Genomic DNA, 26,769 nt, shown 5'->3' with positions numbered 1-26,769 from the left:
TGGCAGTGTCTTGAATGTTAATGGTGGTTAGAAAGACCCGAAAACGATTGGCTAGGATTCCAAAAGTGTTTTCCACCACCCTCCGAGCTCGTGACAGCCTGTAATTGAAGATGCGTTGCTCTACAGATAGCCTGCGGTTCGGATATGGCTTCATGAGGTACTCCTTCAAGGGAAATGCCTCATTTGCCACAATGCAATAAGGAGCCAGCTGGTCCACTGAGGCTGGAATCCATCGACTACTTGCTGCCACTCTTCAATTGTGTCTGGGCACTGAAAAACAGGAAAATACAATGTAAAACCCATGATGGCTAGTTTCATATGTCAGACCCCTGATAAATTTAACAGACAGCACTATGAACCTCATATCACACATATCTTCAAGTATTTCTCCTTTAAAACCTGGTAGATTGCTGTACAGGTTTCAGGAACCAATTGCTGAATTGTTGATACTCCCACTTGGAACTGGTAAGAAAGGCTCCTGAAGCTTTCCCCTGTAAATATAATCAGAATCAGAATCAGAAATACTTTATTGATCCCAGAGGGGAAATTATTTGCATTACAGGTGCTCTTTGCAAGAGTGGAAAGCTAAGTGAAAATATAGAAATTTAACAAGAGTATTTACAAATATATAGTTAAAATGGTAACACTACATAATACGGCCCGCGACTTAGAGCGTACCTACCGCTCACTTTGCACCTAATTTAACATAAGTACTGAGTAACTCTCACTCACTCCCCCCCATTTCCTCATGTTTTACAGTATAACTAGGCTGCTTCTTAGCGCGTAACTCCCGTTGACTTATGTCCTACTTTACACCAACTTCCACAGAAGTACAGAGTAACTCTTGCTCACTTCCCCCACTATTTCCCCCGTGTTTTACAGTATAACTAGGCTGCTTCTTAGCGCGTAGCTCCCGTTGACTTATGTCCTACTTTACACCAACTTCCACAGAAGTACAGAGTAACTCTTGCTCACTTTCCCCCACTATTTCCCCCGTGTTTTACAGTATAACTAGGCTGCGTCTGAGAGCGTAACTCCCGTACAATTATGTCCTACTTTGCCCGGACTTACAGTGTAACTCCTCCTGGTCTTTTTTTCCCCACCAATCATTTTTAGTAACAGGTATATTAAATTAAATAGTCTGCTGTACAATATGGGCACAGCCTTTCGCTCTTTGCAATTGTTACAGTCTTGTTTTTTCTAAGTGTCAGCAGGCAAATTTCACCCCTGTTCCAGAGATGTACTATTCATTATGGTTTGGAAAAATAATATGTTGGGAAATGGGTATACAGTATGGAAATTGGCTAATAACAGGCTGGCTGGTAGCAAACTTACCTCTCTAAAATGCACATCTATGGAAGTCTCGTACTGTCATCCAAGGGTAAAACACAAACTATACAGTAATAAATCCACAATAATGAGTCATTCAGAGTTATAAAATGTTTTTATTATGATTACACAGAAAACACATGACAGGCACTATTCCTTTCATCCATACTCTGTAAGTACAGTAATTTTTATTTATTTCATTTATCCTTTATTTAACCAGGTGAGTCCCATTGAGATTGACATCTCTTTTACAAGGGAGCCCTGGCCAAGAAGGCAGCAAACCAAAATTACAACAATAAAACATCATAAAACATAAACAGTACATAGATAGGTACATGAAGTACATACAGTACACATCAAACTGTAATCAGTGTCTAAGTAGATCTTAATTTCCCTGTAACTAGTGTCTAGGTATAGCCTACCTCTCCTGTGAGTACTGCCAAACTACGGAGGACCGGGCTGTATTATGAAGTTTGCACTGTTATCCCCTCCTTAGTGTCTAAGTACAGTCTACTACCACTGTAACTAATGTGTAATTAGAGCCAGTGAGTTAGGACACAGTTACTTCAATGTTTCACAAGATAACATCATCTGAAAACAATCCAAAGACGAAACTAAGTGTCCCTGACAACATAAAATAACACATTTCTACTGGTTTTTGTTATTTACGTTCAGTTTTGTTCCTTCTGTTATAAACTGTTCAATTTAGTCTTGATCTTTTATTGTGATCCGTTTGGTTTTTCTAAGTCAAAAATAGTCAGTCAAGTCAGTTTCAGTTGACAAATGTACTTTCTAAGTCAAAAGTCAAGTGGAAAAGATTATTGTGGTACTACTATCATACTGGAGTGTGACACCCAGTGATGGAGATGGAAGAATGTATGAGCTCCTTCGGATAAAAGGTGATCTTGATCCAGCTCCTTGGGTCAAGGCAGAGATCGGGGTCATGGGTGGCTAGCCATCTCCCTCGTCAGGTTGAATAAGATTCTGCGTAATTTTCCACAGAATCTCTAAAAAAACATCACCTGTGCAGAAAGAGAGGTATTACTATGTTGCATCATCAACTTCAATTTCTTTTTGTGGTCATTATCATTATTACGTAAATACATCACAGTAACACAAAGTGAGCAAACTTTTAACTGTAAAGTTTTTCTCGGTATGGAATACTTTATCCTGTCTTTACATTTCACATCATGAATCATTAGCCTTTTAAACTATAACAAGTGGATTACATTTCCTTTTGAACTACAAAGTTTGTGTTTTTAAACATTCTTATCTGTTTTCCACTTAACTATGGATAACAAAACATATTTCAAAAATGTAGGCTACATCAGTGCACACACCGTATTACACTTGACTATTCATCGGTCAAATAGCATTCATGACCCAACTGTAATGGTGCAAATGTATACAGTACACTAACACAAATGCAAATGGAAAGGGGCCACGAGGCAAAACAAGTGCAGCATTTTAGAGTGACAAGTAGGTCGCGAACAGTAATTGCAATGCCAAGTAAGTGTAGTGTAGAGGGGAAGCACACACACTATAGCTATGTCCCGATTCAGGGTCTGCGTGCTTGAAGGACGCAGCCTTCGCGGCCGCGTCCTTCAAGGATGCAGGAGCATCCTCCGAACGCCGCCTCAACCGTTGTAAAATGGGACGGTCTAGCCTTCGGAGGATTTCCTGGTTCCGCGAGCACGTCATGATTTGTGTCGTGTAAGGACACAAGGGGCAAAGGCAGTTAGACACACAGACGGTGCTTCTGCATGCCAGCCAAACGTGTGCGCAACTGTGAGAAATAAATATGTGAGGTGTACGCTGCTTTTCTATCTTTTTTCCCTTTTCTTTCTTTCTCTCTGTCAGCGACTTACACTCCTAACACAGGACGGGTTGTTTTAATTGACTGAGTTGATCATTAAGCCATAGTGATGCGCGGATCGGCTCTGATAGCACCTGAATCAGCATGTACGCATCAACCATCCAGCCGTTTCAACATGACTGAGCTAGCAAAGCAGTTTTGTGTTGCTATGTGTGGTATTTATTCAGTTTTGGGAAATCACGATGTCTAGAAAGCATCAGTGGCTGCAGCTGACAGGGACAGCTAACGTTAACACTAGCAGCAAAGCTAACATCAGGATCGTCATCCGTTAAAAGCCTCCCGTTGTCGAATACGACATGAAACTACTCCAGTTAGCTCAATCATGTTGTAACTAAGACATCCGCTGGAGAAAATATTTTTTTCACGGGCCACTTTGTGAGTTTAGTGAGTTATTACAGACACGGCTAACGGCTAACAGCTAACGGTTAGCCCAGCTAATCTACGATAACCATGTTATTAATTACACACAGAGAAAATACTAATGTTTGTTCAGTCATTGTGTTTATAGACTTTACAAACATCAGATTAGTCTAAACGGTGATATAGTGACGTGAAAACTGTGATATATACATATATATAGCTAAACTCAGCAAGGTAAACAACAAGGCGATTCCCATTTACACAGTGGTAAGAGTGCTGGACCGGAAGTGTCGCACAAAAAAACGGAAGCTGGCTGCGTTCTGTTTTGCCTCCGTGTTTCCGTGAAAAATAAGGTGGATATGACGGGCGACTTCTGCAGCACAAGCTAACATCGCTAGCTGCGTTAGCATCAACTCACCAAGACATTGATAAATGCATTAACACTCCCACAGCACAGGTCCTCGGTCCCTCCCTCACGTCTCCTGCGAGGATCTCGGAGTGTTATCGTTGTGTTTACAGCAACATTTCTCACCGTAGACATTGTGTAGTTTCACTTGATTCCCTCCGTCGTCTGATTCCTGTGCCTGCGCAGTACAAGCTTCTCCTCTCGGCCTCGCTGAGAGGTGGTACTTCCTGTCTTAACCAATGGGAAATGTGCGCCTCCCTGTTTGACCAATGACTGCTGGTCTAAGCAGAGTGGCTGTGATTGACACCTTGTTTGATCAATGAGACTATGCCAGAGCGATCTAGTAATTGACAGTTAACAACGTAAAACCTAACAAACAAACAAACAAACATTAAAGCAACTTCAAGACAACTGAGGAATCATAAGGGAATATTGTAAGAAAATAAACCCGGTACTTTCTCTGTTGACAATGTCAAGCAAACTATGTCCCTCTGATGTTACAGCAAGGGACCTGGGATTAGGTGTTCTGTTCAATTCACTTTTGTGTCACAAACTAATACCATACAACATGTCATCAGACAATTTTTGCATAAAATAAGAAAAAAAGAATTCAACATGTTTAAATTTATTGTTTTATTTAAACACACAGCACACGTATAAACTAACAATCAAAGCAAAGATAAAACTGTATATAATGTTGGAAAATGAAAAACAAAGAAACAAGAACAAGGAAACTTTAAGATATTAAATTAAAATCCCGGAACGGAACATAAAAAACAAACCTAATGGCTGTAAAATCGCCATGAAAGTGGAAGGAGCTGGTTTAGTCTGTTTACATGAAGTCATCAGCCATTATTGAGAAAATACTTACACTACGAAACCGCCGTGCCTCCGAGTTGATATTCCTGTGTTGATGACACAAACGGGAGCTTCAGACTGCATGTAAACACACCGAGCGTGTCAACTGCAGTCTCACGCGAGACTCATGCGAGACTCCGCAAGACTTTGTATTACAGCTCCGTTTCCAAACATGTCGGCTTGCTTGAAGTAGACAAACCCCTCAGTGTATGTTTGAGTAGCCACCTGATGCTGTCTGTGGGAAAAAAATGCGGTTTTGAGGGATGTAAACAGCATAAATGCAATCCCCTCCCATTCATCGCTGCCACAGCAGTACGGGGACGGACACAACTACTGCAAAATAGGAGCGATTAATACGAAAATCTTCAGAATCCTTCTTTTAGACCTAAAATGTTAGGAAACGACAGCCCCAGGTTGAAATTTCCTGGAATTGTCCTTTAACTACCCAACCATATTTCAAAGTTCCCAGAATATTTCCTGAAACCGGCAGACATGCCTTTAAATTCAAAGCCCCATCCAATTTGAATATCATCCCCACCACAATCAGAACTATCTATCCTCTATCGTGAAGTCTCATGGACAGGAGGGGATAACAGTGCAAACTTCATAATACAGCCCGGTTCCCCGTAGTTAGCGTGTACCTCCAGGAGAGCTAGAGTCTACTTACACACTAAGGAGGGGATAACAGCGCAAACTTCATAATACAGCCCGGGTTAAAAGTAGTTACAGGGAAATTAAGATCTACTTAGACACTGATTACAGTTTGATGTGTACTGTATGTACTTCATGTACCTATCTATGTACTGTTTATGTTTTATGATGTTTTATTGTTGTAATTTTGGTTTGCTGCCTTCTTGGCCAGGGCTCCCTTGTAAAAGAGATGTCAATCTCAATGGGACTCACCTGGTTAAATAAAGGATAAATGAAATAAATAAAAATTACTGTACTTACAGAGTATGGATGAAAGGAATAGTGCCTGTCATGTGTCTTCTGTGTAATCACATAATAAAAACATTTTATAACTCTGAATGACTCATTATTGTGGATTTATTACTGTATAGTTTGTGTTTTGCCCTTGGATGACAGTACGAGACTTCCATAGATGTGCATTTTAGAGAGGTAAGTTTGCTACCAGCCAGCCTGTTATTAGCCAATTTCCATACTGTATACCCATTTCCCAACATATTATTTTTCCAAACCATAATGAATAGTACATCTCTGGAACAGGGGTGAAATTTGCCTGCTGACACTTAGAAAAAACAAGACTGTAACAATTGCAAAGAGCGAAAGGCTGTGCCCATATTGTACAGCAGACTATTTAATTTAATATACCTGTTACTAAAAATGATTGGTGGGGAAAAAAAGACCAGGAGGAGTTACACTGTAAGTCCGGGCAAAGTAGGACATAATTGTACGGGAGTTACGCTCTCAGACGCAGCCTAGTTATACTGTAAAACACATGGAAAGTAGCGAGGGAAAGTGAGCAAGAGTTACTCTAAGTTGGTGTAAAGTAAGACGTAATTGTATGGGAGTTACGCTCTCAGACGCAGCCTAGTTATACTGTAAAACACAGGGGAAATAGTGGGGGAAGTGAGCAAGAGTTACTCTGTACTTCTGTGGAAGTTGGTGTAAAGTAGGACATAAGTCAACGGGAGCTACGCGCTAAGAAGCAGCCTAGTTATACTGTAAAACACGGGGGAAATAGTGGGGGAAGTGAGCAAGAGTTACTCTGTACTTCTGTGGAAGTTGGTGTAAAGTAGGACATAAGTCAACGGGAGCTACACGCTAAGAAGCAGCCTAGTTATACTGTAAAACACGGGGGAAATAGTGGGGGAAGTGAGCAAGAGTTACTCTGTACTTCTGTGAAAGTTGGTGTAAAGTAGGACATAAGTCAACGGGAGCTACGCGCTAAGAAGCAGCCTAGTTATACTGTAAAACACGGGGGAAATAGTGGGGGAAGTGAGCAAGAGTTACTCTGTACTTCTGTGGAAGTTGGTGTAAAGTAGGACATAAGTCAACGGGAGTTACGCGCTAAGAAGCAGCCTAGTTATACTGTAAAACATGAGGGAAATGGGGGGGGGGGAGTGAGTGAGGGTTACTCAGTACTTCTGTTAAATTAGGTGCAATGTGAGCGGTAGGTACGCTCTAAGTGAGCGGTAGGTACGCTCTAAGTCGCGGGCTGTATTATGTAGTGTTACCGTTAAAATAAACTGTATTATTCACAAAAAGTAAAAGTAAAAGTAAAAAGCACATAACTCAGTTATCTGTTACAGTGTGAATTATTTGCACAGAAAGCATAAAAAACAGTTGTGTATGTATTGTATGGATTAAATACAGTCACAGTTTCAAGTACTGCTACTGAAAGGGCTTGAAATACCACCAATCCATCCATTTACGTCACACAATACTGTTTACCTCGGCTAATTAATGTGCTGTCTTTACATACTAAAAGGAACCCCATAATATTTACATTTCCACAGTCAAGATCATTCACACTTGTGTCTACGCCCGTTCAGTAACCGCCCTACACGCCCTGTGTCTGGCTTTACGAATTTGAACATACAAAGAAAGCTCTGAAAACCAGTTGTGTATGTATTGTCATGGATTAAATACTTTCAGCATTTCAAGTACTGCTACTGAAAGGACTTGAATACCACCATTCCATGCATTAACGTCACACAATACTGTCTGGCTAGGATAATGTAGTGTTTTTACATACCAAAAAGACTGTCCAGACCAGTTATGTACCTCCACAGTCAAGAGCATTCACAGCTGTCCCTACACCCATACAGTAATTATTCTACACAACTTGTGTATGGCTTTAGATATTTAAACATACAAACAAAGATTGAAAGACAGTTTTGAATGATTTGTTTCTGATTAAATACAGCCACAGTTTCAAATACTGATACTGAAAGGGCTTGGAGTACCACAACAAGAATTATTTATTCATCCAGAACTATTCATATCTGGTGTACACAGATGAAACACATTTTGAAATTGTAAATCATCAACTACATTATATTTCTAGTAATAATAAGTAAATATTTTACTATTTGTGAAGTGCAGTATACTTATATAAAGTGCAAGGTGCATATATTATTTTGACAATCATTCTCACCCAATTTCAGGGATTTTATTTACGTCAGTGTTTTTATATCATGGAAATGTGCATCCCGGAAAATTTGCAAGTTGTATGAGACAAACATAAATCAGACAAACTGACTGCCATATCTATCTATCTATATCTATATATGTATGTATATATAGCCTATATACTGTTAATATAGTGACACCTTTAGCTTGCATAATTGTTGCCAAGAAGCGCAGTATAATCATCAGCCGCTTCCCAACGGAGATACCATCCCGGTAGTTAGTGTTCTGCCTCTGGATGATCGGACTGACAAGTTCCTTCAACACGTGAAACTGGACAGGACAGAGCCGAGTGAAATTTTTAAAATCGGAGGTTTCATTTGTCTCCAGCTCTCGACACAGGTTTGGGAAAGCCCCTTGAGCCTGTTGCTGCAGTATCCATGATTTCACCCATTTTGTGCGGTTTCTCATTTTTCCTCTCTGCGTCTTCCTCTCTTCTTCCACAAGCAAAAGACCAAGGGCTGACAATGCCAGTGCCATTTGCAACTTATCAGACATTTTATCAGCTACACGAAACCATCTGTGGCGAGCGAGAGTGGCGTGAAAATGCTAAGCAACCGCTAGCTTCTTTGTTTATATTTCATGCATTCGTTGGACTTCCGGTTATTTCCAGTTATTTCCTCTCATGCATGCGCAGAACTGGCCGTTGGCTGGTTGGCCTGTGCAGTGTGCTCAAATGTACTGACACAGGGCAACGTGAGGCGACGTAGACGACGGAACAGTCGGCTTCGTCGGCTTCATCGCCGCTAGTTCTTTTGCCGTCGGCTTGGTGGGTCGAGAACTGCCCATTGGTTCGACAGCCCATTGGTTCGACATCCCATTGTTCCGACCATATTAAACTCATTGTTCCGAAGTCCGTTCTGAAATCATCATGATGCCCTGTGGTTAAGGTCTGGTTAGGTTTAGGCACAAAAAACACTTGGTTAGAGTCAGGAAAAGATCATGGTGTGGGTTAAAATGAAAAAGAAAGTGACAAACTCATAAGCCGTGAGCCTGCTCCGCCTCAAGCCGGTCGTGGCACACCATACGTCCGCCGTGAGCCGTTCAGCACCGCGGACAGTCAGACTAATGGGATGTCGAACCAATGGGCTGTCGAACCAATGACATGGACCCGATGGGTCAGGGCCTTAAGAGGGGTAATCTCAGGAGTCCCACTAAGCATGTCAATGGAAGATGTTAAAAATGAGATACAAGGAGAAAAAGGGATCGATGCCACAAGGCTTAAAAGTAAAAGGGATGGCACACTGAAGGAAACACTGACAGTAGTACTCCAGTTTGAGAAAACTCTCCCAGATTCAGTGAAAATGGGATATATGAACTACACTGTGAGGGAATTCATACCAAAGCCACTCAGGTGTTATGCATGCCAGAGAATGGGGCACACGGCACAACAGTGTAAAGGAAAGCTAAGGTGTGCATGATGTGGAGGACAACATGAGTACGGGAAATGTGACAAAGACGCTAAGGTGCAATGCTGTAACTGTGGAGGAGAGCGCAGCGCTGCCTATGGAGGATGTGTATTGCAGAGGGAAGCCAGAGAGGCCCAGAGAGCTAAAATAGTGGATAAAGTCTCATATGCAGAAGCACTGAAGAAAGTTAGGGGGGCAGAAACAAACAACAGGAACTGTAGTGAAATGGCACAAAGACATGCAGTACAGAGTGACAGTAAAGCACCAGATGATCAGGCCCGAACACAAACCCCTGTGACTACACAAATATGTTGCAATCATAAATGCAATGTTAATGATGAGACACTAGTTGTGAACAAAGTGAACTTTGTGGTCTTCATCTGCCACACTATTAATGTTGCATCACAGCTGAAAAAGAAAAGTGACAGGATCAAGACCATTGTGGAAGCAGCAGAAAGATTCCTTGATATGAGAGATGTGAAAGCAGACCAGATACATGCACTACTAATGGAAACTGAAGTTGCAGATAATGCTCATGTGGAGGGTTAGCATATTGCTAATGGTACTTGGAATGCAAGAAGCCTCATAGCCAATGGACAAGAATTTAAAAAGTATATACATGAATTTGATATAATTCCAGATGTAATATGTGTACAAGAAACTTGGCTACGACCTCAGTTAAATTTTGTGATTCCAGGGTTCAGTTCTATAAGACATGACAGAAATAACAACCAAAATGGTGGAGGGTGTGCTACTTTTCTCATAGATGGCTTGGCCGACAGGGAGATCCCCTCCCCTGAAGATATGGAATGTACTGTTGTTGAAATTTGCAGCCCAAGGAACGAGGGAAATATTAAACTAATTAATTTTTATAATCCATGTAGAAATTTAACTGCTGAAATGTTCCAGGAAATGGCAGGGAATGTATCTAGGAAAGAAATATGGTGTTGGGAAATTAAAGCACACAGCAGCTTGTGGGGTAGCACGCACACAGACAGAAATGGGAATGTAGCGGAAGAAATGATGGATGAAAGGTCACTAGTCTGCCTTAACAATGGAAAAGGTACGAGAGTTGACGTGAACAGGGGTACGATGTCATGCTTGGATCTTACAATGGTGTCAGACAGATTGTGAATACCTGTGAGTGGTATGTCAAGACTGATTCAACTGTAGGAAGTGATCATTTCCTGGTGCTTACTATTGTAAACACAAGTGTATGTCTACAAGAAGGGAATACATTTACCAGGTGGTGCTTTGATAAGGCAAATTGGCAAGAATTTAGGTTACGTTGTGAAGAGTCAGCACATTTGATAACTCTAGAAGGAGGCATAGAGGAGTTCATGAATCAAATTACAGAACATAATAAATGCAGCAAACCTGAGTATACCAAAAAGAACAACACAGGGTAGGAAGAAAGTGGTGCTGTGGTGGAACAAGGAATGCAGTAGAGCGATGAAAGAACAAAACAGAGCATTCAGAGAGAAAAAATAAAATTTGAAACTGAAAATTCAACACATGAATTTTCAGTTTCAAATTTTATTTTTTCAAGTACAAAACTTTTGACCCTAATGTAGATCCATATTCGAGCCACTGCCCTTTTTCTTTGATATTCTATAATATTCTCTTGTGATAAGTTTTTCTTCAGCTTTTCTTATTTTTATTTTGAATACATTGTTGTATTTTTCAAAATTCAACAATGTATTCAAAATAAAAATAAGTATATGAAACGTTTTTTCAGGTTAAATATAATTTTGATTCACTTTGGTAATTCTTTTGAATGAATAATTTATTTTCACTTTTCACTTCCATATATATTTTAACATTTGAGGTCTTATTTTTTCAGTTGCATGTTTTATCTTTTCAGATTTTTTTTCAGTTTCAAATCTGTTTTTTGAGTTTCAGACTTTTGACCCTGATGTGGCGTGGGGGGCGTGGCATCAACTGAGAGGGGTGTGGAATCATGAGTGACAGTGCCTTCAGGGAACGTAGGAACTAAAAAATTTTGACTCCACACTTATATACACCATATTCATGTGACTGGCAGTGTAAAAATTGATGCCAGTGACAAACTTCCATGTAGAAATCTGTTTTAGACAGTACTGAGCACCAATTGCGGTATAAGAGCGATAAATTATGCCAGATTTTGCAGTTCAACAGCCACATTTTAAGTGCTGATATGTCTGATTTCCACATAGCACTGTGAACGCAGCGTAGTGTCCACTTCGCTTGCGATGATGGCGTCCGGTCGGTCGGGTCAATCTGCTGGAGCCCATACATCCAGCACACAGGTGAGAAATGTTAACTAAGTTTTTGGAAATCATAACAAATATTAAGGGGTCGTTTTTGTGACATGAGAAAATGAGAAAGTTGATCTTATAACCAAGCAAGCAGTTAAAAAAAGAAAATATAGATATCATGATCAAGTTATCAAAACTGGAAGGAAAGGGCACAGTATGGAAGAAAACAAATGAAAAATGGCAGCAGCACTGGGAGCAGGAGGTGAGAGGGAGACATCTAGGCCTATATGCACTACAGAAGAGAGTGGGCGCTGGGAGAAGCAGAGGAGGAAACAGGAGAGAGGAGACAGTGATGACAAGGCTGAGAATTGGACATAGTAACCTGAATGGGACACTTCACATTATCGGGAAACATGTAAATGGATTATGTGACTGTTGTCAGACACCATAAACAGTGGAACATGTGATTACGAACTGCAACAAATACAGACAGGAACGGAAAGAAATGCTGGAGGAGATGAGGAGAGAAGGACTCACATGATCAAGCTTAAAGGACATACTGGCGTGTGGTGAGACTGGGAAAGGCAGAAAGTGTTTGATATGCTTTCTAAAAAGAACTGGACTGATACGGAAGATATGAGACACTGGATAATATAGGAGTCAAATAACTCCAGAAGATGGCGGTAATGCAACGCTAAGGATGCAAGCTACCGTTAAACCCCAGAGAAGAAGAAGAAGAAGAACACGTTTGTGCTCATAGACAAGTTTCCACTCGGACATATTTCGGTAAACACGATTTAGTTCACGTGGGGCATAACAACGTTTTAGGGCAGGAGGAGGCTCATCTCGGCTGTGGGTAAAAGGTGAGTTGTCTGCTAAGTTGGTAAACTCTAACAGAAAGACAACGTATTGTGTGTGAAGCGGGCTGCTGTCTGCAGGGGGGACGTTAAATTCACTGTGCCTTCAGCTAACGACACGAGGGCGGAATGCTGTTTAACAACAACAACACAATCATCATTCTCGGGTTCATCAGTCGTGACGATCCATAGTGTCTTCTATTTACAACTGTTATTTATTGTTGTTAATCTGGTTATGAACGTTAAGAACCAGCGATTCTTATTAGGGACTTTCCTTTACTCATCAGATGAGGGCATTAGTGGTGTTACACTCGAGCCAGATGTTTGATGTTGAATATATTTACAGCTGTGCAGCTGCTGGCACTATATTCTGTCTGCACGTGAAGCAGCCTTACATTCATATTACTTTTATTTGTAGTGTAACATACTTGCACATTCTTACTACATTACTTAATATGTATTTGACTTTTACTATTTATATATTTACTAGTCTATACTGCTCATACCTGGCCCATAGTGTATTCATATTTAGTCATATGCATTCATTATTTATACCACACTTACACCACTGCCTGTACTGGTAGAATCTTCTATATTGTAGTCATAGTTGAACCCTAACACTGATTATACTATAATCACAATAAAGTTGAATGTTGTAACTGTGTTCTTGCAAAACTGTATGATATGTGACAGTATATAATCAGATCATTGCAGTCCTAATATGTAGTGTCTTAGTATCTCAAATTAAATAAACCATGTATGAAAGGAAGTGTGGGCGTTGGTTGTACACGCAGCTCAGTCAGTGTGACGTAACTTCCGCTGCGCAAAGGATTGTGGGTCAGAATGGCCAAAGAAGCATGCTGACATGCATACTGCGAAATATGACCGGATGTAGTAGAACATCCTGGTACTTTTGGCATACTGCATCTGACATACTATGTATTGGGACACACTAATTCTTTTTCTGGCATACTAAATAGTATGGTAGTATGGGTATTGGAACGCAGGGCTGGTCTTCCACTTAGATGCAGTTCTGACACACAGCCAACAGATGTCACTCTTCTGACTGTATGAAATGCTTCGAAGCAGCGTGTCATTCTTGAAGCAGGTGTGTCAAAGTGGTTCAATGCTTCATGAAGCTTCGATTTCACCATCACTAGAGGGCATAGATATATATACATAGATGCCGCACCGTGGCTTGTGGGCTGCGTCAATACCGCTGCCATCTTGCCTAGGTGCTCTGACCGGTTCAGACCCATGTCAGACTCGGCAAAAATGCCACATTTTTGCTCTGCATTTGGGTGTACTAACGAAAGAAGTGTTAAAACCAAGCAGAAGGGAATAACATTCCACAGGTAAGAAGTTGTTTTACAATATTGTTACGAAAATGTTTAATGAGATCAAAAAGTGATCCTTCTTTTAAGCTGATCAAGTAAAGTAACTGTCCTAATCTGGTCCTAATGCCAAATTAAGCTAATGCTATGTCACACAACTTAAAGATAAAAGGTTAACATTTATATAATATTACTTATAAAATTATGATGCTTTGTCAAACAGCTATGTCACTGTATGTGTTATTCCAAATTGTCAACTATCTGTTTCATGGCACCAACGTGACATAACGCAGTATAACGTTAGTAGTTAACTTGTGGACTGAATTGTAGCCTAACTACAAATTATGTGGAACTGCGTTTTTCTGACACACTTATTTTGCATGTAGTTTCCCAAAAAACACAGATAGAAGACGGGCATGGGTAGCAGCAGTGAGGAGAAAGGACTTTGTCCCGAGTGACTCCTCAGTCATCTGCAGCTGTCACTTCAGACCTGAGGACTTCGACAGGACTGGGCAGACTGTCCGTTTAAGGGACGGAGTGACTCCTTCTGTATTCAATTTTCCCGAGCATCTCTGCAAAAAACAATATTACTGTACACTGTGTATATTTTTTGTAAATATGATCTGTGATCAGTTCTGTGTCCAGGCTCCCATGAGCACTGTGGTGTTATACATATGAGATTAAAGCAAAATTGTGTGTAAACATGCAGCTCTAAGTCATTTATTTTCACTTGTACAAAACCAACATTTGTTAATCAGAATGTGTAACTACACTGTTGCTCGGCACAACCCTGCTGTTACGCTATTTTTTGCACATTGTGTGACTTAAAATGTGTCTAAACATTTATAGCTAATCAAAATTAATAATTAAATGACATCATGGTGGGCATTATATGTATGTATGTATGTATGTATGTGTGTATATATATATATATATATATATATATATATATATATATATATATATATGTATGTATATGTATGTATATGTATGTATGTATGTGTATGTATGTGTGTGTGTATATATATATATATATATATATATACACATACATATGTGTGTGTGTGTGTGTGTGTGTGTATATATATGTGTGTATACGTGTGTGTGTGTGTGTGTGTGTGTGTATGTATATATATATATATATATATATATATATATATATATATATATATATATACATACATACACAGTACGGCCAAAAGTTTGGACACACCTTCTCATTCAATGCGTTTTCTTTATTTTCATGACTATTTACATTGTAGATTCTCACTGAAGGCATCAAAACTATGAATGAACACTTGTGGAGTTATGTACTTAACAAAAAAAGGTGAAATAACTGAAAACATGTTTTATATTCTAGTTTCTTCAAAATAGCCACCCTTTGCTCTGATTACTGCTTTGCACACTCTTGACATTCTCTCGATGAGCTTCAAGAGGTAGTCACCTGAAATGGTTTTCCAACAGTCTTGAAGGAGTTCCCAGAGGTGTTTAGCACTTGTTGGCCCCTTTGCCTTCACTCTGCGGTCCAGCTCACCCCAAACCATCTCGATTGGGTTCAGGTCCGGTGACTGTGGAGGCCAGGTCATCTGCCACAGCACTCCATCACTCTCCTTCTTGGTCAAATAGCCCTTACACAGCCTGGAGGTGTGTTTGGGGTCATTGTCCTGTTGAAAAATAAATGATTGTCCAACTAAACGCAAACTGGATGGGATGGCATGTCGCTGCAGGATGCTGTGGTAGCCATACTGGTTCAGTGTGCCTTCAATTTTGAATAAATCCCCAACAGTGTCACCAGCAAAACACCCCCACACCATCACACCTCCTCCTCCATGCTTCACAGTGGGAACCAGGCATGTGGAATCCATCCGTTCACCTTTTCTGCGTCTCACAAAGACACGGCGGTTGGAACCAAAGATCTCAAATTTGGGCTCATCAGACCAAAGCACAGATTTCCACTGGTCTAATGTCCATTCCTTGTGTTTCTTGGCCCAACAAATCTCTTCTGCTTATTGCCTCTCCTTAGCAGTGGTTTCCTAGCAGCTATTTGACCATGAAGGCCTGATTCGCGCAGTCTCCTCTTAACAGTTGTTCTAGAGATGGGTCTGCTGCTAGAACTCTGTGTGGCATTCATCTGGTCTCTGATCTGAGCTGCTGTTAACTTGCGATTTCTGAGGCTGGTGACTCGGATGAACTTATCCTCAGAAGCAGAGGTGACTCTTGGTCTTCCTTTCCTGGGTCGGTCCTCATGTGTGCCAGTTTTGTTGTAGCACTTGATGGTTTTTGCGACTCCACTTGGGGACACATTTAAAGTTTTTGCAATTTTCCGGACTGACTGACCTTCATTTCTTAAAGTAATGATGGCCACTCGTTTTTCTTTAGTTAGCTGATTGGTTCTTGCCATAATATGAATTTTAACAGTTGTCCAATAGGGCTGTCGGCTGTGTATTAACCTGACTTCTGCACAACACAACTGATGGTCCCAACCCCATTGATAAAGCAAGAAATTCCACTAAATAACCCTGATAAGGCACACCTGTGAAGTGGAAACCATTTCAGGTGACTACCTCTTGAAGCTCATGGAGAGAATGCCAAGAGTGTGCAAAGCAGTAATCAGAGCAAAGGGTGGCTATTTTGAAGAAACTAGAATATAAAACATGTTTTCAGTTATTTCACCTTTTTTTGTTAAGTATATAACTCCACATGTGTTCATTCATAGTTTTGATGCCTTCAGTGAGAATCTACAATGTAAGTAGTCATGAAAATAAAGAAAACGCATTGAATGAGAAGGTGTGTCCAAACTTTTGGCCTGTACTGTGTGTATATATATATATATATATATATATATATATGTCAAATTTCATGTCTCACAGGAGACAGGAGGAGATTAGGCTACAGTTGTCTATGTAGTTGTGCTACAGTTGTGTAGTGAATAAATTTATATAAACTTTCATTTGAAGTAATCATAATTTCACATTTGAAAAGACTCAGCCTGATTTCAAGTCAGCATTTCACTCATGATGTATTTTGAATTTGTCATTTTTCAGATTAAAATGCCAAAGAAAAGCACAGCAAAGAGTGTAAAGAGAGGAAGCAGTGATAATGATGAGCAGCTCCCTCCTAAACAGAGCAGGTTAAAGCACAGTGACATCCCATCACCCCTGTGCTTCAACAGCCCTGTCAGCCTGTTCGAGAGCCTCATCCAGCCCATGGGTACAGAGCAGTTCTTCAGGGAGTACTGGGAGAAGAAACCCCTCCATCTCCAGAGATCTGATCCCAGCACAGCCTCCTACTACCAGTCTTTGTTCCAGCTGTCTGACCTGCAGAGCCTGTGCTCCAACAATCTGGAATACTACAGGGACATCAACGTTGTTCGCTGCATCAATGGCAAGAAAAAGGTGCTCAACAAGCAGGGGCAAGTTAAGAACAGTGCACTCTGTAAAAACTTTGTTCAGAATAAAGCCACCATCCAGTTCCACCAGCCCCAGAGGTTCAAGGTGAGAGTGCCTTCAGCAAAGGGGAAATCATGGCGTTGTTTCTCTTGGGATAAATGATGCTAATGTCAGTCTGTCTGTAAGTTACTCATTTACTCTGCATTCCTTAAAGCTGCCTCCACCTGGGGTTTGAACCAGGAACCCTCGGAGTTTGCATGTTCTCCCCGTGTCAGTGGGTTTTCTCCGGGTACTCCAGCCTCCTCCCACAATCCAAAGACATGCAGGTTAATTGGTGACTCTAAATTGGCCATAGGTATGAATGTGCATGTGAATGGTTGTCTGTCTCTATGTGTCAGCCCTGTGATAGTCTAGGGCAGAGGTCTTCAACAGGGGGTCCGCGGACCCCCTAGGGGTACTGCAGAGGGGTCGTGACATTTTTGGTTGATTAGACAATTTTTTACATTTTCCCCCCATTTTTTTTCACAAATTATAATGTCTTTAAATAAACATTAAAGGGAAATTTCGGTTTATTTCAGCCTGTCTCCTATCGTTCTAAATTTGTTTCAAGTCACTAGTGACATAGAAATAATAGTTAGCATGTTAGCCGTTAGCCTAGATACAGCCGTAGTGTCAGACCTGTTAAAACTTAATTGAACGGGCATCCTTTCAAGTGCAAAGTTAGTCCACTAAGCAAGCTTTTTCTCCACAAAGACCGCCTCATATCATTAGGATAAATGTCAGAGAACATATAGAAAACGACATGTAGGCTCTCAGGAATCTGTACGACGAATGTGAAATACAGATACTCAGTCTTGAATCCCTAGACAGGGCCGTGCCGCCCATAGGGCAGGTTAGGCAAATGCTATAGGCGCCAGCATGCCAGAGGGTGCCAGGGATTGAGGTGTTTTTTGTTTTTTTTTTCTTCCCCATTCTGTTCGAAAAAATTAGACAAGAATACACTACAAAACAACAACAGTACATATAGCCATACGTCTTTAAATAATAATGAAATAATATTTCTGATTTAAATTTCTGCCTGCTTGGCATCCTTCTACCTCTCTGGCAGGCAGCATCAATTTCACCACGGTCCCTAACCGCGCCCCCCTCCCCCCTCCCCCCTCCCCCCGCTACTTGCCGTCTTCTGTAACGTGATGTTGCTGAGTGACAAATTGACAGTCGGGTGCCATCATCATGAAGAGGCAAAAGCCCTCTGGGGCACAGTACAAAAACAAAGAAAAGAAGAGGAGGAGAAACGTGAACGAGACCGAGGTAATGATGTGATGTGATGAACACTTCATTTAAAATGGTAGAAACACAACGTAAGTTACAGTTACTGAAGCTCTTGCAAGCTAATGTCAGCTCATTAGCCGCTAATGATTAGCAGTTAGGTTTACTACTACATAACGTCAATGTTACTGCAACTTCATTAGCCACTTGTTTTAGGAATACTTTCAGCATTCAGCTAGAGTTAATGTCAGTTAATGTCTTAGAGAAAGTTGGAAAGAAAGACTCAGTGTTTGGGGGAACGAATAAGCAACATAATTGAATATATTGGCCTATCTTTTCTTTTAATGTTTAGCGTGCTGCTGCACAAACCACTCACTGTTTACCAACCAGGCATATATTCATATACTGTATATTTATGTTTTCCAATTTTCAGAGTTGTGCAATTTGTGATGTTACAGTTGCATTTTTTATATTTTGGCGGGGTGGGGGGGGGGGGCACCAGCAAATATCTTGCCTAGGGTGCCATATTAGTCAGGCATGGCCCTGTCCTTAAGAATGCATAGTGACACATATGGCTGCCTGCTCTGCCTGAGGACATTGCATTAGCTTACACATGCAAATCAGACTCCAGTGGTGAATGGAAGGTGCAGGACCTTATTCAATTTCTGGAAAGAAGTACAAGGCAAAGAGAGGGCGCTTCAGCTCACCAGACCAGGAAACACTCAGAAAGAAATCCCGCCAAGCAACAGATCCTTCACCAAGCCAACATCCTTCAGTGAAAACAAACACAAAAAATGGAATACACCCTCAACAGCTGCACTGCACACAGCAAGTATTGTTCCTCAGACTTGTGTATATAATGCAGCAGTGCTAGTCATAAACCAGAAAACTGTCCAGACAGTTCAGTGGCTGCACGTAAAGAGAAGTTGAGAAAACTAGGGAGGTGTTATATGTGCTTAGGCCCAAAACACATAGCAAAATTTTGCAGAGTCAAGAATGTTTCATGCGCCTTTTGCAGTCGCAGGCATCACCAGTCAGTTTGTGAACAAGGTGAAGCAAAGACAGACACAAACTGTCAAGTTTCCTAAGGTTTTGCCATGCAGTATCCCCACTTGAAAGGGATGGAGTCATCTACCCAGAGGTTTAACTGGAATTCACTCATATAACCAGGCAGCTTTTCTTTTTTTTTTTCCTTTTATTTTCCAAGTGCAAGCAGTTTAAGCCATTTCCATTAGCCATTAGGTGAAAAATCTTTTAATCAAAGAAACACAGAAAAAGAAAAAAATGTTTAAATTCTGTACATAATGCCAATGATGGAAATAAGTATACAAAATACAAGAGAAGTATACAAAATACCAGAAAAATAAACACCTAAATAAATAAATAAATAAATACTGTGAAACCCAACATGTTTACATTACATTGCAAATTAAGTGCAAATAAAGTTACCCACTGCTGTCAGTTGTTTTAACATGTTGTCAGGTAAGTATGAATTTTACTTATTTTTAATATTTATTGTTATTCTACTTTTAATGCATTTTAACAAACTTTCTCAATTTCAACTGTATTTAACCATTAACTATGTATTTTAACACTTTTTAACCTCAATCACATTTTATGGTCAAATTTTAATAAAGTGAAATTAGTACACAAATTACACAACTATTTACATTCAAAATATGAAATGTTTGCATTGAATATTAAAATATGAAATGCTCAAATCATGCTATATTTAAATTGCTTAATTGCTTCTGTGATTAACACACAACACAATCAATTTTCATTTCATAAATTACCAAATTTCAAGATCAAAGTGAAACCCTCAGATGTGCTCAATACAAAAGTACCTATTAATCTTTACATATTTTACATAGTACATTCTCACCACATTTCAATAGATTCAGGACATTAAGGGCATTAAATGGTTAACAAGCCACGCATCGCTGGGCAACCAACCCTGTGGCTAAGTTAGCGCTAACACAAACAATCAGCAAGAGTCTCTGATCACAGCGTCTTACCGGCTGCCTCTCTGGTGTTTGTAGAAGCTCATGTTCTGCATGGGCTTACTGCAGGGGTTAAGACAACGAGGGAACTGTCTCTCTGCCTGCCGCTGTTTGTGTACCTGATTGTGATGATCTGCACCTGTGATGACGTGCGCCGTTTTTTTACAGTCCGGGCAGTGACTGTGCGATGGTTCCTCCTTCTGTTTTTTTGTAGTTCTTTTGCAGTTGTTGTAGTTCTTTAATTAGCACTCGTTTAAACTTCAGTTTGACTTGACACCTCCCACTTGTTTTTCCTTGGAAACACTGGGGAGATTGCCGGCTTTAAAGGCAAACTTTGTGGTCACAAGGATTGGTTGCTGACTTTTCTTTCCATCTGTTCCTCTGCAGGTAGTAAGACGATGAGCCGCCTGACATCCCTGTGAAGGAGGGTGGCATGGATTTTCTCCTTTTTCTTTGGATGAGCCATGTTCCCTTTCAGAACTCTTGTCAAGGGAATGCAGTAGCTTGGGAAGATTCTGACATTGACGTCCCTCACAATGCCTTTTTTGTCTGGATTTGTGCCGATGACTCTGCCAAGTCTGTACTGTCCTCTTAGTGCATTTTGATCACTTAACCTGACAACATCCCCAACGGTGACGTTTCTCTGTGCTGTGTGCCACTTGCTCCTGACAAATAAGTTGGGACATGCGAGTTGGCTGCAGCTCCTCCAGAACTTGTTCACCTCAGCTTGCATTGCTCTGAGCCTTTTATAGGGATAGGTTGTGAAGTTGAAAGCCTCACAGTCCCCGTTTTGAGATGCTCGGCCGAGCAGAAGGCTGTTAGGTGTCACATACTGAACACAATCCTCGCGGCTCTGCATCCCGGCATCAATTGGTCCCTCATTTGCCAGGTAGGTGGCCATATAGAGAACTGTTTGGAACTCACTGTAGCTGCGTGAAGGTTCTCTTCCAAGACTTTGCAGCGCTCACCATTCCGGTGTGGAGAATCAGCTGGATGGATTTTCCACATCCACGCCGTTCCATTTTTGGCAGCATGTTCTTCCAGGGCTGCTTTATCCTGGCTGCCCAGGAATCTGTACACCTCCTCAAACACTGGCTTTGCTCCAATGAAATTGGTGCCTGGATCTGACCAGATTTTCCATGGATGCCCGCAGATCGCTGTAAACCTTTGGTAAGCCATCAAGAAACCTTCAGTGGATAGAGTGTTGACTACCTCTGTATGGATCGCTCTGCTGGCCACGCAGCAGAAAACAACTCCCCAGACTTTAAGCGTCTCTCTTTACTTGACGTCATCTTTGACATGGTAAGGTCCGAAGAGGTCAACTGTCGTAAACTGGAAGGGTGCAGCAGGTGCTGTTCTTTCAGGAGGAAGATCACTCATTACTTGTTGACATTTCTTAGCTCTTGCCTTCCTGCAGGTCACACAGTAATCAACAACCCTTTGAGCGATTCTCCGCCCCTTTACAATCCATGCCCTCCTTCTCATTTTGAGCAAAATTCCCGCCACTCCATCATGACTCTCACTGTGAGCTTCATGAGCTAGCAGCATCAATACCCAGGCATCATAGGGCAAGATGGGAACACCAGCGTTGTCCTCTTTAAAGCTCTGGACTCGGCCACGACATACCAACATCCCAGAAACACCAGCCGGTCTGTTGTGGTGCTTGGAAAAGACTTACCTATTTGTGCAGCAAGAAAAATGTCTCTTAAGGCATCCTCCCGCTCCTTGACTGAGATGACTCCTGTTAGGGACACTCCCTCCCACTTTGGACTGTTCAGGGCTTGCTTTTGTCCAAGGAACCGCTTTGCAGCTCTCCAGATCCATACTACTGTCTTGACCAGTTAGGAGCGAAGGCCAAACCTCTTAACATCCACAAGGTTATTTATAGCTGACCCTACCGGAGGTCTCTGTTGTTCTGCATATTTTGGTTCTTGTTTTTCCTCCTCGATTCTTGTCAGTGCAGCCACAAATGCTTTCTTTTGCAACTTGTTGATGTTTTCTTTGGCAATGGTTGCTATTTCTTTTGCTGCTTTGATTGGCCAATCACTCACTGGCAAGCTCAGGAACTCTGGCCCATTTTGCTACTCTGAGTTCTCCTCCAAGTCTCTAGGGCTGGCTCCTCTGGTGATTATGTCAGCAATGTTTTGCGGCAGATAGCCTTCACTGCAGATATAACCAAGGCATTTCTACAGATCGCTCTGGCAGAGAAAGATAAAGACGGCATCAGACTCTTGTGGCTACATGGACCTCCAACCAAAGACTGTGAAAACGAGCTGCGCATCATGAGAATGAACAGAGTGGTGTTTGGAGTTTCACCCAGCCCGTTCCTCTTAGCTGCAACAATAAGGAAACACATCAAGATGTATGAAACAGGGCAGCCCAAGACAGTGCAGGCACTGAGAGAGTCCCTGTATGTGGATTAGGGATCGACCAATAATCGGCACTGCCGATAATATGGGCCGATATTCAGCATTTTTATGATAATCGGCATCGGCTTTTTTTTTCCACCGATAGCCGATAAAATATGTTTTTTTAATTAAAATACGTTTATTTTAATTAAAACGCGCTCCTTTGGCTCTCATGCAGTCGTCTCTCTCTGCCTGTCTGCCTGAAGTCTCCACTCTGTGCTGTGTAACAAATGTCCCGCCTTCAGCCCCCACTGATTGGCTACACGGCACAAGTGAGCCAATCAACACTGAAGGTAGATGCAGCGCTGCAGCGGCACAGAGAGAGAGGAGGGGAGAGAGGACTGCTCCGTGAAGCAGCAGTGTGATGTTTGAAGGCAAGGCAACAGAAAATGTCGAAGTTGCAGTAAGAAATCCTCTATGCTGAAGATTTAAAGACACCACTGTTGATGCTTGATAAACACGCCATCTTCATACTGTATCTCAGTGTCTGTTCCCCCCCTCGCAGTTGCTCGCGAGTCACAAAGGGCAGCCATTTGAAACAATAATGTCGTCTAAAACTACTTCACATCGGCTGCTAAAGCTAACGGACATGTAGACATGAAGTTTACTTCAGTGCATTTCAGGTGTGTATGGTCGGTATGGCGCTTGCTTGTGTGTGTGTGTGTGTGTGTGTGTGTGTGTGTGTGTGTGTGTGTGTGTCACGCTGAGAAGAAACTGTTGTCTGTGTGCAGCTATGTTGACATGGACTGTGTGTGTGTGTGTGTGTCTCTGTGTGTGTGTGTGCGTGTGTGTGTGTGCACATGCACGCTAGCTTCAGCAACTGATGTGAAGTTGTTTCGTAGGCTTCATTAGTTCATTTAGAGATGCATTTAAAAAGTATAGAAGAATATCAATTAAATTTACTTGGCATTAAAGTAAAAGTACTCATTTTGCTGAAAAAATGGAATGTGACTGGTATATTAAGTACATGTAATTACAAATTACTTTGATAAAAATAAGTTTGGTAACCACTGAAAGTTTAATCTTTATTTATAAAGTAATTATGCTATTTGATGTAAAAAAAATAATCTGAAAAGTAATAACTACTAAAGCTATCAATAAATGAAGTGAGCCAAGGTTTCTGTTCCTGCCACCCTCTTTATTGGTTTGCACTTAATCAGGCTGGATCAGATGTACCTGAGAGAGAACATAAGACGTCATTAATTAACTGTTATTTATTTCAGTGAACTTTTATAAAGGCCGCTAGAAGATCCCTGAAGGTTTTGTTTTTAGATAATTTAACTTATTGCCGAGACTCAAATTTCAGTAATGTACAGTTCAGTTTTTACTTTGATCTTATAAAAAAAATCAGGAGCCATTTCATTTTCATTGAACTTTAAGAGATCTCTGCACTTTCTGTTTTTTGTATGATAAAACAACCAACCATTTCAACCAAGATTTGCGTCAGAGTTTGTGTTATTCTACAAAGGTTTAAGGTCTTTTTATCACAGATTTTCAGTGTACAAAAACAAACAGTATACTGTTGTATTCAGTCTAATCCCAGGTGTGTTATTCTAAATTTTGACACCAAAATTTTATTTTATACTGCAAATGAATATTGGTTCTAAATAACGGTTATCAGTTTCCTTGACTACTAATAATCGGTATCGGTTATCGGTTTCCTTGACTACTAATAATCGGTATCGGTATCAGCCCTAAAAAAACCCATATCGGTCGATCCCTGATGTGGATGATTTTATCTCCAGCTCAGCTACTGTGAACGAGGCCTTTTCAGTCACCACAGCAGCAAAGGAAATTCTGTCCCATGCTGGACAAACGCACTGGAGCTGAGAGCCAAGTGGATAGAAAGTGGACTGGAACATACAACCGAGACAGACAAAAGTGGAAATGTGCTCAAGGTGTTGGGTTTAGTATGTAGACCAGAGAGCAATGACTTTGTGTTTGATCTGAAAGGACTGTTGGAAATGTTGAAAGGCAAAGAAAACACAAAGAGAAGTGTGCTGCAAACATCAGCTCATATTTTTGTTCCCATAGGTTTCCTAACTCCCTTCACCATAAGAGTAAAATGTCTGTTTCAAGAATTGTGGGAAAGGGGAATCAGTTGGGATGAGCAACTCCCACCAGACTTGACTGAAAAATGGGACCAGTGTTGTGCAGAGCTGCCGAAGCGCCACCTGGTGGCCATTCCGAGATGGCACAAAATTGACATCCAGCCAATCTCCGAGACAGTCGAACTGCATGTTTACTGTGATGCTAATGAGAAGGCATACAGCGCTGTGGCCTATCTGCAAGGACAAAATGAGGAAGGAGAAGTTGTGACAAGCTTTGTTGCATCCAAGTCAAAGGTGGCTCCATTAAAGAAAATGACATTACCACGTTTAGAGCTGATGGTTGCACTGATCGGTGCAAGGCTTGGGAACAATCTTCTCAAGCCACTGGACATGGAAACCAGTCAGCTTAACATGTGGACAGATTCAGTGATTGTCTTTCACTGGATACGCAGCACAGCACAAAGGTGGAAGCCATTTGTGGCAAACAGAGTGACTGAAATACAAGGTCTGACAGATCCAGAGTCATTGTCTCACTGCTGTGGCAAAATAAATCCTGCAGAATTGCCAACTAGAGGCCAGAGCGTCGAAACACTCATTCAGAGTCAGCTGTGGTGAAGCGGACCAACTCCACTGTCATCTCCTGGTGAGGTAGAAAGTTTTGATGAGGACTGTGTTGTTCACGACATAAACTCTGAGCTTAGGTCTACATTTCAGACTGTAGTGCAGTTTACCAGCACTGAACAAGCTTACCCACTGTTAGACTTAGAAAAGTATAGCAGGTTGAAAACAGTGCTAAGAATAACTGCTTGGGTGAAAAGGTTCATCACTAATGCCAGATCTAGTCAGAAAACTCAGGGAGAGCTAACTGCACAGGAGCTCACTGCAGCAGAAATGTACTGGATGGGGGTGGCACAAGAGCACAGTTTCAGCCAAGAAGTTAGTGCATTGAAAGCTGGACAAGATGTTAGCAGAGTGTCAACAATTAGGGACTTTAAACCATTCTTAGATGAAAACAGTCGTATTTGTGTAGGAGGCAGGCTACAGCACTCCAATCTTAGCTTCAGGGAGCAGCACCCACAAGATAATAATAGATAATATAAGATACACCTTTATTGATCCCATAATTGAGAAATTCCAGTGTTACAGCAGTCAAGGGGAAAGAGTCAGATTAAAGATTTCAAAATTTAAACTTAAAAACTTGAAACTTAAAAAACTAGGCATGCAAATGAAGTACAAAAATACAAGAAACAATGATAAATAACAATCATAATAATAATAATAATAATAATAATAATAATAATAATAATAATAATAATGAGAAGTAGATAATAATGAGCAGCAGTGAATGAAAATGAGCAGTGGATAAAGGGAGCACATCTAGTGCAAGTGATTGTATGTGCAAAACAGCAGACAGCTGTGGTGTCCATAAAGTGTCCATAGTGTCAATAAAGTGTCCATGGTGCAGTTTACTGTGAGCAGTGCTGGTTATGTAGTCTGACAGCAGCAGGCAGGAAGGACCTGCGATAGCGTTCCTTCACACACTTTGGGTGAAGCAGTCTATCGCTGAAGGAGCTTTCCAGAGCTTTTATCTCCTCCTGCAGAGGATGGGAGTCATTAGTCCTCAGAGATGACAGCTTGGCTGTCATCCTCCTTTCTCCCACCACCTGCACAGAGTCCAGAGAGCATCCCACGACAGAGCTGGCCTTCTTGATCAGCTTGTCCAGTCTCTTCCTATCTGCAGTCGAGACGCTGCTGCCCCAGCAGACAACTCCGTAAAAGATGGCTGATGCCACCAGTGTCAAAGAAGGTCTTCAGGAGCGCCCCCTGCAC

General features: G+C 41.2%; 1 protein-coding gene and 2 long non-coding RNA genes across 9 annotated transcripts in view; 2 read left to right on the top strand and 1 right to left on the bottom strand.

Moving 5' to 3' along the window:
• Nucleotides 1-1,425: 1,425 nt before the first annotated feature.
• Nucleotides 1,426-4,145, bottom strand: LOC144464622 (uncharacterized). Its single transcript, XR_013492295.1, has 2 exons — nt 3,984-4,145; nt 1,426-2,351 (listed from the first exon to the last, which is right to left on the bottom strand). It is a non-coding gene; the product is annotated as an uncharacterized LOC144464622 (long non-coding RNA).
• Nucleotides 4,146-11,542: 7,397 nt separating this feature from the next.
• Nucleotides 11,543-26,769, top strand: part of riox2 (ribosomal oxygenase 2) — a 118,649-nt gene continuing 103,422 nt past the window's right edge. For 3 of the 7 annotated variants that reach the window (XM_033639506.2, XM_033639527.2, XM_033639492.2), the window contains exons 1-2: nt 11,544-11,679; nt 16,864-17,313. In XM_033639506.2, the coding sequence (XP_033495397.1) occupies nt 11,623-11,679; nt 16,864-17,313 (507 nt within the window). In that variant the 5' untranslated portion in view covers nt 11,544-11,622. Of the gene's footprint in view, nt 11,680-11,728; nt 12,492-16,863; nt 17,314-26,769 lie in introns of those variants that run through there. The other 4 variants (XM_078172147.1, XM_033639516.2, XM_078172146.1 and 1 more) reach the window with 4 other exon arrangements.
• LOC144464621 (uncharacterized) lies at nt 12,498-14,521 on the top strand. Its single transcript, XR_013492294.1, has 2 exons — nt 12,498-13,840; nt 14,206-14,521. It is a non-coding gene; the product is annotated as an uncharacterized LOC144464621 (long non-coding RNA).

Source organism: Epinephelus lanceolatus, chromosome 11, assembly GCF_041903045.1.
Source record: "Epinephelus lanceolatus isolate andai-2023 chromosome 11, ASM4190304v1, whole genome shotgun sequence".
Classification (NCBI taxonomy): Eukaryota; Metazoa; Chordata; class Actinopteri; order Perciformes; family Serranidae; genus Epinephelus; species Epinephelus lanceolatus.
This window is presented reverse-complemented; position numbering and strand designations above follow the sequence as displayed.